Source organism: Pleurodeles waltl, chromosome 11, assembly GCF_031143425.1.
Source record: "Pleurodeles waltl isolate 20211129_DDA chromosome 11, aPleWal1.hap1.20221129, whole genome shotgun sequence".
NCBI lineage: Eukaryota > Metazoa > Chordata > Amphibia > Caudata > Salamandridae > Pleurodeles > Pleurodeles waltl.
In genome coordinates this window covers 36,684,816-36,697,165 of record NC_090450.1, presented here as the reverse complement: position 1 = coordinate 36,697,165, position 12,350 = coordinate 36,684,816, and the positions used below count along the sequence as shown (strand labels likewise).

At 45.1% G+C, this 12,350-nt stretch overlaps 1 protein-coding gene across 3 annotated transcripts in view; it reads left to right on the top strand.

The window, feature by feature from the left end:
- ECE2 (endothelin converting enzyme 2) overlaps nt 1-12,350 on the top strand; it is a 275,238-nt gene that overhangs the window by 115,039 nt on the left and 147,849 nt on the right. For all 3 annotated transcript variants that reach the window (XM_069212964.1, XM_069212966.1, XM_069212965.1), the window contains exon 2: nt 2,540-2,626. In XM_069212964.1, coding sequence (XP_069069065.1) covers nt 2,540-2,626 — 87 coding nt within the window. The remainder of the gene's footprint in view (nt 1-2,539; nt 2,627-12,350) is intronic.

Genomic DNA, 12,350 nt, shown 5'->3' with positions numbered 1-12,350 from the left:
TACATTTTATTGTAAAATACACCACAGAGGGCACCTTAGAGGTGCCCCCTGAAACTTAACCGACTATCTGTGTAGGCTGACTAGTTTTAGCAGCCTGCCACAAACCGAGACATGTTGCTGGCCCCATGGGGAGAGTGCCTTTGTCACTCTGAGGCCAGTAACAAAGCCTGCACTGGGTGGAGATGCTAACACCTCTCCCAGGCAGGAATTGTCACACCTGGCGGTGAGCCTCAAAGGCTCACCTCCTTTGTGCCAACCCAGCAGGACACTCCAGCTAGTGGAGTTGCCCGCCCCCTCCGGCCAGGCCCCACTTTTGGCGGCAAGGCCGGAGAAAATAATGAGAATAACAAGGAGGAGTCACTGGCCAGTCAGGACAGCCCCTAAGGTGTCCTGAGCTGAGGTGACTCTAACTTTTAGAAATCCTCCATCTTGCAGATGGAGGATTCCCCCAATAGGGTTAGGATTGTGACCCCCTCCCCTTGGGAGGAGGCACAAAGAGGGTGTACCCACCCTCAGGGCTAGTAGCCATTGGCTACTAACCCCCCAGACCTAAACACGCCCTTAAATTTAGTATTTAAGGGCTACCCTGAACCCTAGAAAATTAGATTCCTGCAACTACAAGAAGAAGGACTGCCTAGCTGAAAAACCCCTGCAGAGGAAGACCAGAAGACGACAACTGCCTTGGCTCCAGAAACTCACCGGCCTGTCTCCTGCCTTCCAAAGATCCTGCTCCAGCGACGCCTTCCGAAGGGACCAGCGACCTCGACATCCTCTGAGGACTGCCCCTGCTTCGAAAAGACAAGAAACTCCCGAGGACAGCGGACCTGCTCCAAGAAAAGCTGCAACTTTGTTTCCAGCAGCTTTAAAGAACCCTGCAAGCTCCCCGCAAGAAGCGTGAGACTTGCAACCCTGCACCCGGCGACCCCGACTCGGCTGGTGGAGATCCGACGCCTCAGGAGGGACCCCAGGACTACTCTGAGACTGTGAGTACCAAAACCTGTCCCCCCTGAGCCCCCACAGCGCCGCCTGCAGAGGGAATCCCGAGGCTTCCCCTGACCGCGACTCCTTGAATCCAAAGTCCCGACACCTGGGAGAGACCCTGCACCCGCAGCCCCCAGGACCTGAAGGACCGGACTTTCACTGGAGGAGTGACCCCCAGGAGTCCCTCTCCCTTGACCAAGTGGAGGTTTCCCCGAGGAACCCCCCCCTTGCCTGCCTGCAGCGCTGAAGAGATCCCTAGATCTCCCATTGACTTCCATTACAAACCCGGCGCTTGTTTCTACACTGCACCCGGCCGCCCCCGCGCCGCTGAGGGTGAAATTTCTGTGTGGACTTGTGTCCCCCCCGGTGCCCTACAAAACCCCCCTGGTCTGCCCTCCGAAGACGCGGGTACTTACCTGCAAGCAGACCGGAACCGGGGCACCCCCTTCTCTCCATTCTAGCCTATGTGTTTTGGGCACCACTTTGAACTCTGCACCTGACCGGCCCTGAGCTGCTGGTGTGGTGACTTTGGGGCTGCTCTGAACCCCCAACGGTGGGCTACCTTGGACCAAGAACTGAACCCTGTAAGTGTCTTACTTACCTGGAAAAACTAATCAAAACTTACCTCCCCTAGGAACTGTGAAAATTGCACTAAGTGTCCACTTTTAAAACAGCTATTTGTCAATAACTTGAAAAGTATACATGCAATTTTGATGATTTGAAGTTCCTAAAGTACTTACCTGCAATACCTTTCGAATGAGCTATTACATGTAGAATTTGAACCTGTGGTTCTTAAAATAAACTAAGAAAAGATATTTTTCTATATAAAAACCTATTGGCTGGATTTGTCTCTGAGTGTGTGTACCTCATTTATTGTCTTGTGTATGTACAACAAATGCTTAACACTACTCCTTGGATAAGCCTACTGCTCGACCACACTACCACAAAATAGAGCATTAGTATTATCTATTTTTACCACTATTTTACCTCTAAGGGGAACCCTTGGACTCTGTGCATGCTATTCCTTACTTTGAAATAGCACATACAGAGCCAACTTCCTACAGTGGCCAAATACAGAAATATCCCTGTGTAGGCAAATAGAGCCCCTCTTTTAGGGTAACCCAAATGCAAGCATCTCTGTGTGTAGCGGACTTGAGCCTCTTTCGAGGTAACCCCAATGCCAACATCTCAGTGTATAGTGGAGCACCGCCTCTCTTTCAGGGTGACTCAAATGCAGGTATCTATATGAACAGGAAGACTGAGTCCCTCTGGGGAAGTCAGCTGCTCAGGTCTAGCCCTGGATGTCAGTGGAATGTTTTGAAATATACAGGTACTGACTGAGATCTTGGCAGATGAGTTACTCCATCACAACAGAGATGGATATCCCGTTTGCGGGAATATAAATCCCTTTACATCCTAGGTATTTATATTTCGGCGGACGGGATATCCGTCACGGTTGAGACAGAGTAACTCATCCGCCAAGATCTCAGTCAGGCCCACAGTGTCCTTTTCTCTTGTGTAGAATAGCCCATTCTCATCATGGATCTTTCTTCCACAGATGTCTGACTACAAACACACCACTCTACAGGATGATGACACAGCTGATGGCACCAGGGATGGCAACGCGTCACCCGACAGTGTGGAGGTAGGTGTGCTTCAGGATCCTTCTGGAGGTAGGTGAGAAGGGGAGGATAGACACCTGACTTCTGTTATTTTCTGGGATAATCTTGGCTTTGGGTGCACATGGGCCTTGGAGAACCATTATACTGATGGAGTAATATTTACACTCTTCAGAGGAGGATGCTAAACACACAGAAAGCAACCCAAGACATCATGTAATAGGGAGTAAGGCCTTTTCTTGGGGACCTTGGGCAGTCAGTGTTTTCTGGGAAGCAGGGCTTAATTTGTAAAACAAAATGCGTGCTGGTGCCCAACGTTATGTTCAGAAGCCCACGTTCGGTGCAATTAAATATTGTTGCATCCAGTATGAAGGCTGTGGTCTTTATTCCAACTTGTTCTTCTTTAATTCACTACCAGATGCTATGTACCCCTTCACCTCACTCTTGCAGGTTCCTGCTTTCTCCCTTTATGATGGTTTTACCGTCTTTCCCTTACTCCGTCTTTCCGCTTTGTGTGTTTTACCCCTCTCTTAAGGTTCAGAAATGTCTGATGAGGGAAAAAAAGGGCCGATCCCCTAAAAATGAGTGCTGTGGCCCCCAATCGTAACCACTGGTACTAATTAAGCACTCCTGAGAAATACCTTGTGTAGGTGATGTTGTTTACCAGGACTACACTATAATCAATAAAAAAATTGCTTTCTTTAGGCACATAACTGTGCATGAGTTATGAGGTGAAACACTCAAGAATTACTCTATGAGGTTCTAAGGGTTAGATGTCACAGTCAATAACATTCAACTAACCCAATGTCCTGCCAGAAGGCGATCTGTGGGACTCTGGGTGTACCAGAATGTGTGGCTGTAACATAGTCCCAGTCAATGGGACAAAGGGGCCAAATAAAAATTCCAAAACATAGCAACCTTGCTATGATACATTCAGTCCTCAGTTGTATGCCCTTTTGATCTGGGCTCAACACTGGTCAACACAGTGGGCTGAAGCCCCATCTGCTCTTTTTCCGGTTAAAAAATAACCCAGGGTCTCACCCAGTTAAAGTTAGCAATAGAGTTTCGGGTGAACTGTGTCTCTCTGTTTACTTCATTGATACCTGGGGGATCCATAGTCAATGACCAGACTGAACCTGCGTGGGGTTTAGCCGCCTGCAAGGGTTGGCAGCCCCTGAGTCCAACCCTCTCGCACAACCAAACCTGTTTTTCTGATACTTTTTTAGTTCCCATTTGGTCTTTCCTCCAATGTTGATCGACAATGGCCCCACACACTCATTGGGGTACCCAAGTCTACTTCTTTGAAGGTCTCTCCACATATGTGTAAACACACATAGATGTAAGCAAAGATTTGTCGACATCTGTGCAGTGATCACAATTACAAATGGTGAATTGTTGTCATTACCTTGTAATTGCTGGGTGCAGAAAAGACTACACTTTTGGATCTACTTAAAAAAACTTAAGCAATACCAGCTTGCCAAAAAACAGTTCCGGTACATACAGGGACATGTGGATTTTAGTGCGATAAATAACACCCACGTCGTAGAGGAACTCGTAAAACAGTGCATAGACTTTTATTCCCATGGCTTTCATCTTTGTCTACAGATGGTGGTACATGACATCCACTGAGGGCTGCTGCCTTTGTTCTTCACCATATATAATCAAAAGAGGGGGCCAGATTGCAACAAACGAAGGCCTTGTTGCTAACAATCAGGGTCAAAATAGCAGGGTGTAACTTTTGCTCTATGTACAAAAATCATTGAACTGGAACTGACTGTGTCATTAGATTTTGCGTAAGTTACCAATGTTATATTCTTCACCATTATTTCTAAGGATGATGATATAATCCTCAATATCAAGGCCACCATTCATTTATTCTTAAATGTCCCACCTCAGGTGGATCGTGTTTGACACCAACATTTGTTTGGTGTACATTTAATGACAGTTAGTATTCTACAAAGGCAGAGAAAGACATATTCCAAACATGACCGCGTGCCCTTTAATAGCCCTGGGAACCGCCACCACCGGGACATAGTTTTTGCTGTTGCTTGACAGGAGCTTTGACATATATATATATATATATATATATATATATATATATATATATATATATATATATATATATATATATATATATATATATATATATATATATAATACATATATATAACTAATAGAAAATATACATACTTAAAATTTATCTTATTTGTCTAATTTTAATTACACATTTTTAGTGATTTATTATATTAAAAATATTAAAGTGATTATTAAAGTTTCATAAAATTAATATTAAATATAGCTAATTAAATATAATACTTATTTTATTTATTTTTGTAATATAAATTCATGAATTTAAATGTATGTACTGTAATTTTAATTTATACCTCTGAACCCTTTAAAGCTCTAATTATCTCTATACACTACACGTCTTGAATTCTAAAAACTCCTTACCCTCCATATATGCTACCCATTGCTGAATACGAAAAACCTTGTACAACCTGTAGGAAGCTGGCCTGGTGTGTAGTGAACACCTACGGTGTTATCATCTTATACCAGGTCCAGGTATCCCCTCTCAGGGAAGCGTGGGCAGTGTCTAGGATGCCAGGGCTCTCTAGAGGTGGCTGTAGATGAGCAGCCAAGACTTATCTAGGAGACATGCAAAGCTTATGCAATACCACTACAGTCACACAGCACTTACACCCATGAAAGAACCATACAGTGTTACAAAAATAAAGGCACTTTATTAAAGTAACACAAATACTAAAATACTGGATAGGCAATACCCCACTAAGGGGTGAGTAAACACACTATTATATACACATTAGAAGACAGTGATTAGCATAGAAAGCAATAGCAAATAGTTAAAAACAATAGAAAATACTGAAGGCCCTGGGGGCGACTAAACCATATACTAAGTAAGTGGAATGCAAAAGTTTGGCCCCAACCCAAGGAAGTGGAATCAGTAGAGGGGATCTAGAGGAACTAGGAACCCCAAAAGGTAAGTACCAGGGTGCCCCCAGCGACCAGGAGAAAGGAGGTAAGTATCTGGTTTTCCCTAAACCCACCAAAAAGACTTCAGGAAAAGGATTATGCAAGGCCCAGACAACACTGCATGTAACCAAAGGTGGATCCTAGTAGAAGAAGACCGGCAAAGGAAGGGGACCTGGTCCAGTTCACGTTGGAGTTTCCGGTCGTGGCAGTAGCCACTACCCACCCGTCTGTGGATGCAGGACCAGGTCGACCTTGGACGAAGAAGGTCAGCAGTGCAGCAACCGAGCAGAGGAAGAGTTCCAGAAGTGATGCAGTCAATGTCCCACGTCTGTTGTCAGGTTGCAGTCGTTAGTGGTTCTGGAAAACCACCAACAAGCCTTGGCAAATGCAAAAAAGACGATGAAGAAGGTTTTGCAATACTGAAGAGGCCCAGCAAGGCCCTGGGGACTCGACCCAAGGAGGAGAGTCTGAGGTGACCCTCTGCAGCTGAGTGAGCCACAGGAAAAGGAGGCAGACCCCACAGGTGACCCATAGGCAGCAGGCACAGGAGTCGTGGTGTGGCCCATGCAGCACACCTGGAAAGGAGTCTCCGGAGCAGCAAGCAGAGGACTGTGCGTCACAGGGAAGATTACTGGGGCTATATGAAGCCTGAAGTTCCCTTGGAGGAGAAGTAAACAAGCCTTGGTAGCTGCAAGAGATGTGGTGCATGAGGGTACTGTCCTCCGTGGAGAGGCAAGGGCTTACCACCTCCTAAGTTGGACAGCTGGTAGAGAGGACCTAGGGGATCACTCCAGACCATCACCCTTGATGCAGGATCCACGCAGCTCTGGAGGAGAGGAGATCCACGCAGGTGGTCATTGTTGCAGTTGGTGCCTGCGGTTGCAGGGCAGTGACTCCTTCACTCCAAGGGAGATTCTTTCTTGCTTCTTGTGCAGGCTGAAGACTTGTTGCCCCCAGAGAATGCACAGCCGGAGAAATGTTACAGTTGCTGGAAGGAGTCAGAGAAACAATGTTGAAGAGCAAAGTCGTCGCTGTGGTTGCAAATTGTCGGTTCCTGCAGGGTCCAGTTGCAGTTCCAGTGGCCAGAAGGTGAAGTAAACGATGCAGAGGAGCCCCGCTGGAGTCTTGCATGTCAAGACCCTAAATAGCCCAGGAAGTGGGATTGGTCACCTAGAAGGGGGACCACCTATCAGGAGAGGGCTGTGACGTCACCTGCCTGACCTGGCCACTCAGATGCTCCCCGAGGCTTCTGCCCACCTTGGTTTCAAGATGGTAGAATCAAGTGGCCACCTGGAAGAGCTCTGGGCACCACCCCTGGGGTGGTGCTGGACAGGGGGCTGCACTGTCCAGTTTCACGCCAGAACAGGGACTGGAGGTCCCTGGACTGGTGCAAACCGGTTTATGCAAAGAGAGCACCAAATGTGCCCTTCAACGCATACCAGTGGCTTGGGGAGGCTACCTCTCCCAAGCCATGTAACACCTATTTCCAAGGGAGAGGGTGTTGCTTCCCTCTCCCACAGGAAATCCTTTGTTCTGCCTTCCTCTGCTTGAGCTGATCAAGCAGCATGAGTGCAGAAACCTGTCTGACGGGTGGCATCAGCGTGAGCTGTCCGGAAAACCCAAGAAGACTCGTAGTAGCAATGCTGATGGTCCACTAAGGAGCCCCCAGAGTGCATGGAATCATACAACCAATACTGGCAACAGTGTTAGGGTATGATTCCAAAATGTTTGATACCGAACATGCCCAGGTTTGGAGTTACCATTATGTAGCTGGACACAGGCCCGCCTGTGTCCAGTTCACAGGTAAAATGGCTTCCCTGCATTTACGAAGTCCAGGAAAATGGAGCTGGAGTTCATAGGGGCACCTCTGCTCATGCTGGGGGTGTTCTTACACAAAGGTACTTGCACCTTGCCCTTTGGGCTAGGATGGCCTGCCATAGGGGTGACTGACAGTGACCTGGTGCAGTGACCTGTAGTGAAATGGTCATGCACCTTTTCACGCAGGCTGAAATGGCAGGCCTGCAGACATATTTTGCATGAGCTGCCCATGGGTGGCATAATACATGCTTTAACCCATGGGGAATCCCTGTTGCCCCAGTGCCCTGGAAACCTAGGTACCATATACTAGGGAGTTAAATGGAGGCATCTAGTATGCCCATTTTGTGGTGTAGTAAGTCCTAAGCAACCAAATTTAGAGGGAGAGAGGACAGTCACTGTGGTCCTGGTTAGCAGGATCCCGGTGAACACAGTCAAAACACACTGACAGCATGCAGAAATTGGGGGTAACCATGCCAAAAAAAGGGTACTTCCTTACACTACCCATTTATATTATCCATCCCCATGGTCGGACTGGAACAGAAAATAGGCCTGGCCACTGAATTAAAAGTGGCTTCCATTAGTGGTTTAGATAGCTAACAAAAGTGGCTCACCTTTGCACATCAGGACAGTTTTAAGTCTGTAAAGGTAACCTGTATGAGTGTTTTGCAAGTCTTGGGAGACTGCATACATTTGTGGTTGCAGCAAACAATGCTTATGGTAATCGGGAAATCAGCCATAAAAAACAGTCCTGCAGACCTCAAAAGAGGCCCACAAACAACAACATAAAACAGCTCACATACTGATCTGGAAGACCAGCCCATGGGGCACTGCCTGGCCGCCCTAGAGACCAGTCTGATCCTGCCCATCTGTAAACCCTAAAATCCCTTTACTACTACTAAATGAATTATAAAAAATGATGATCACATACCCATAAATTATGTTAGATTATGTTGCATTTTTTAATTAATTGACCATCACTTTTTATATAATATTACTTAATATTTAAGTATTTGCACTTAATTATAACTTAAAATAGTTTAATAATGTAATTACTCCATACAATGTTACATCACTTAACTATTGTGTGTGTGCATATCTTTGTGGGTCTGATGGTATCTGGCTAAGGGATCATGAAAAGATATGTAAGGTCCATTTTCGGGCATACTCAGGATATGTATCTGATGTATGTGCATACAATCTGGGAACGCAGGTGACATATCCTAGTCTCCAGGCCTCTTTTAATTAATGTTGGCCACGGCAGGTGACACAGAACACATTATTTACTAAGGGTTGTGTCAGTGCTTGTGCGGCGCTGCACGGTTGCTTAGCGATGCTTTGCATTCCTATACGTTCCTTTGCGCCATGCGAGTTCCCTTGCAAAACCTTGTTAAATACCCCCCTTAGATCCTTATACCTTTCCAGATGCCAGGCACTCAGTCTCTCTTACCATCATATTCACGGTCCACTCACGGTCTAGCCTCAACTCTGTCTATGATTAAAGAGCCAATGGCAGTGCCTTGTCGTATAGGATCCCTGAAATTCACAGTCCAAGGGGTGACTAACAGGATTTTTTGGGAGAGTTGTAAAGGTGTGGGAGTAGCTCTGGGTCCACATGCACACACAGGACCATCTGTGTCTCAAGTTTATGAAACTGTAGCTGGTTGATTTCAGAAGACTATAGGCAAACACCCGGACTATCTTGTAATTCCTAAATTGGATGGAAAGTGCACGCCGCTACAGACCGCAGGGACCTCGCTTTGGCTTTCCTGACACGGAAGAAGTTGAACAACCACTACAGATTAATTTAGGACTCAAATTAACTCCCAGCACCAGGATTACTCAAGACTATTTCTGTACAGAATGCACCTTAAGCCCTGAGAAAGCTCCAGTCGAACAGGCTCTCTAAGGGGTGAAACACGTGTTGGCTGTTCCAACCTAGTATGAATAAAATACAGGTGACTCTGCAAATACTATGGATCTAATAAAAGGAAATTGAAATACAAGCATCCGGGTGCTAGTGGACTTTCTCATGTAACAGGATATTGTAAAGAAAGCAATTCTGGAGACTAAGAAATGTTTATTATTTGGAAAACCCGACACTCAGCCTAAATACAAATGTGTCTTTGAGGAGGAGTTGGCCTGACCCCTAAGCAGGGTCTCTTGTGTTTTCACAGAAAGTACCTCAGGCTTCTGCAGGCACAGTGGGAAGAGAGAGAGGAGGTAGGGCCGGCAAATCTTTGAATTATTCACGCATGGAAATACGATTTTTTGCTTGAATCGGCATTCGAAGATATGTGGTATGTTATATTACCGCACCTGCATGTTTCAAGGTCATATTTTGTCAAGTAAATCTGGCAACGGATTTCAACAGAATATCTACCAGTGGAAATCAGGACAGAAAGAGTGATTTGTTCAGTAATTCCCCGATCCATAGAGGAAAAAAATATAGCAATATTGCAATAATACTGCACGTGCTGGGATTAATTTGTAAAATACATAAGTGCCAGGGCCCAAACATTTGGTAGGTGGCTACTGCAATTTGCACCTTTCACAGCCCTGTATCAGTGCCGCCAAATGTGAGTACAAATGCTACCTACGTTTGTTCTCATAGACTACAAAAAATGCTTACAGTTTGCACCAATTCACAGCCCAAAGAGGTGTGGATACCCATGAAGGTGCTGGTATTATTGTCTTTATATATTAAAACTTTTTTGACATTTTAAATAACTTTTTCTTTTGCTCTTGGATCAAAAATTGGCAGGAAGTGCCACCATGTGGTGAACTGTCATAAATGAGTGGCAGTGTTAAGAATTAAGTTCCGGTGTTGAGCACACACAAACACTAGCCCAAATTAAGCACTGTATTTGAAAATTGCCACACCCAGTATTTCCAGGGGTGTTACTACCACATCAGGAGTCTTACTAGTGCCATAGTGGTGATGATTGTCTTTCACTACAAGTGCTTTATTACGAAGTGGTACATTTGCACTTTTGAAGGTCTCAAGCATACACACACACATACACACATTCATACAAGAGACATTCAGATTATAAAATGTTGGGGACAGAAGAGATGTAACCATTCAGGCCGCAACAATGAGCTAGTGCTGGCAATCCAGATTAACCACAGCATTCCAGCGCAGTCCGTGTGACCTGTCGCTTCACTCTAGCGCAATAATCCAATTTTGCATTCAGAACACAATACCGCCCTGCTGCTATGTTGCACTGATAAAGTTGTAGGGCACTGATGTAAAAGGAGATTACTTGATTGAACAATTAAAATGTACAATATCCTTTTTGTATCCGAGAATGAAACAATTACCAGTCTTTTTCAGGGTGTTGGTACAAAGCAAATTCCAGGCACATTGAACAGCGTGAATAATTACTCAAATAACAGAGCAGTTATGCAAATAAGAGAGTGCCAAGTGTTTATAAATACATGCGGCCAAGTACAACAACTAAAGCATGCAGATCAGTAGTTTGCTGAAAGAGTATAGAACAGATAAATTAACCTGTGCAGTGGTGCAATTAGAAGTTTGTTAAGAAGTTGCCTTACTAGAGCAAATCACAAACAAGCACCGGCAAGTTGTGCGATGATTGTTCTATTTTTTCAAGCATAGGCCATAAAAACAAAAAAAAACTAAACATGACTGCCAGATGCTTGTAGGAAAAACACATTTGAAACATTCACTGGTGTGGCTATTTTACTAGTAATTTTTTTTTTTTTTTTTTTTTTTTTAAACAAGCCTCTTTAAACCAGCCTTGTCACTGAAGAGGAAGGAACTATTTTAGTTGGATGTCAACAATGTGCACAGGCTTTGAGCAGTCGCTTAACAAGATGTAGAGTGGCCTGACTCATTGCCCCATGCGGTCTGCTGTGGTGAGAGGGAACAAAATGTTAAATAAATGTATTAGATTAATGGATGAAGCCAACTGACCAAAAGCCCCACTAAATATGTAAATTATCTATGTTTTTTCCAAAATAATAGTTGTTCAGATCACTAAAGCTGTCACAAAGGGCAGACCTAAAGGCAAGCATTGACAAAGCCAGTTAGTCTCAACTGTGAGACCTACTGGCTTTGCCACTGGTTTTTAGTAATGTTGCACAGCTTGGCCAATGCTGTGCCGTGCGGTTACAGTTTATAAAAAGAAAACTTTTAATAAGGCGAACTGCAACATTTTGTAGGTTCGTGCACGTCAAATGCATGTGCATTCAAAATTACACAGTCACTTTTATTTTATTTTTAGTTACCGATTAGAGTTGGATGGTAATTAAAAATAAAATAAAATGTGCAAAGCGTTTTTCTTTAACTAAGCAGGAAGTTTCAAACAGAACTAATGGGGCAGAAGCAACATGACGAGGGCGGGGTAACACAGCAGCAACACACAGGAGGGCGTGGCCGGAGGTGGCAAAGCAACCCAGAATGCGAAAGCAACTAGGGTAGGGTGGGAGGTGCCCTGAATCAGCATAGGAGTTCGGGGTAAGCAACACAGAGTGCACAGGTGGAAGGAAGCAACAACCGAGACCGAGGATGGTGTGGGCGGGTGCCAGCAACCGAGCGAGGCAATGGGGAGAAGCACACAGGTGAGCCCAACGGCGAGAGGAGGAGGGAGAAGAACCTGGGAGGTAGAGACAACATGGAGAGCAAGAGAGAGTAGTATACCAGGGTTACATTTCAAAAACGCACACAAACCTTAACACAAAAAGTAGTTCTTGAAAAGAAAGCAGCAGAAATTACAGCCAATCAATGCAGTGGTAAAGAGGCAATATTCCATGGGAGGGACAACTACAAGATTGACCTGCTATGACACCAATAAGAAGCAGGCAAGTAAGAGTGATGGGAATGCCAACCAATCATAGGCAATGGGCCTGTTCTTGGTAGGCCACAATATTCCTCACAGAAGGCAGGGCAGGCATTGTCTAGTAGGCAAGACCTAATTA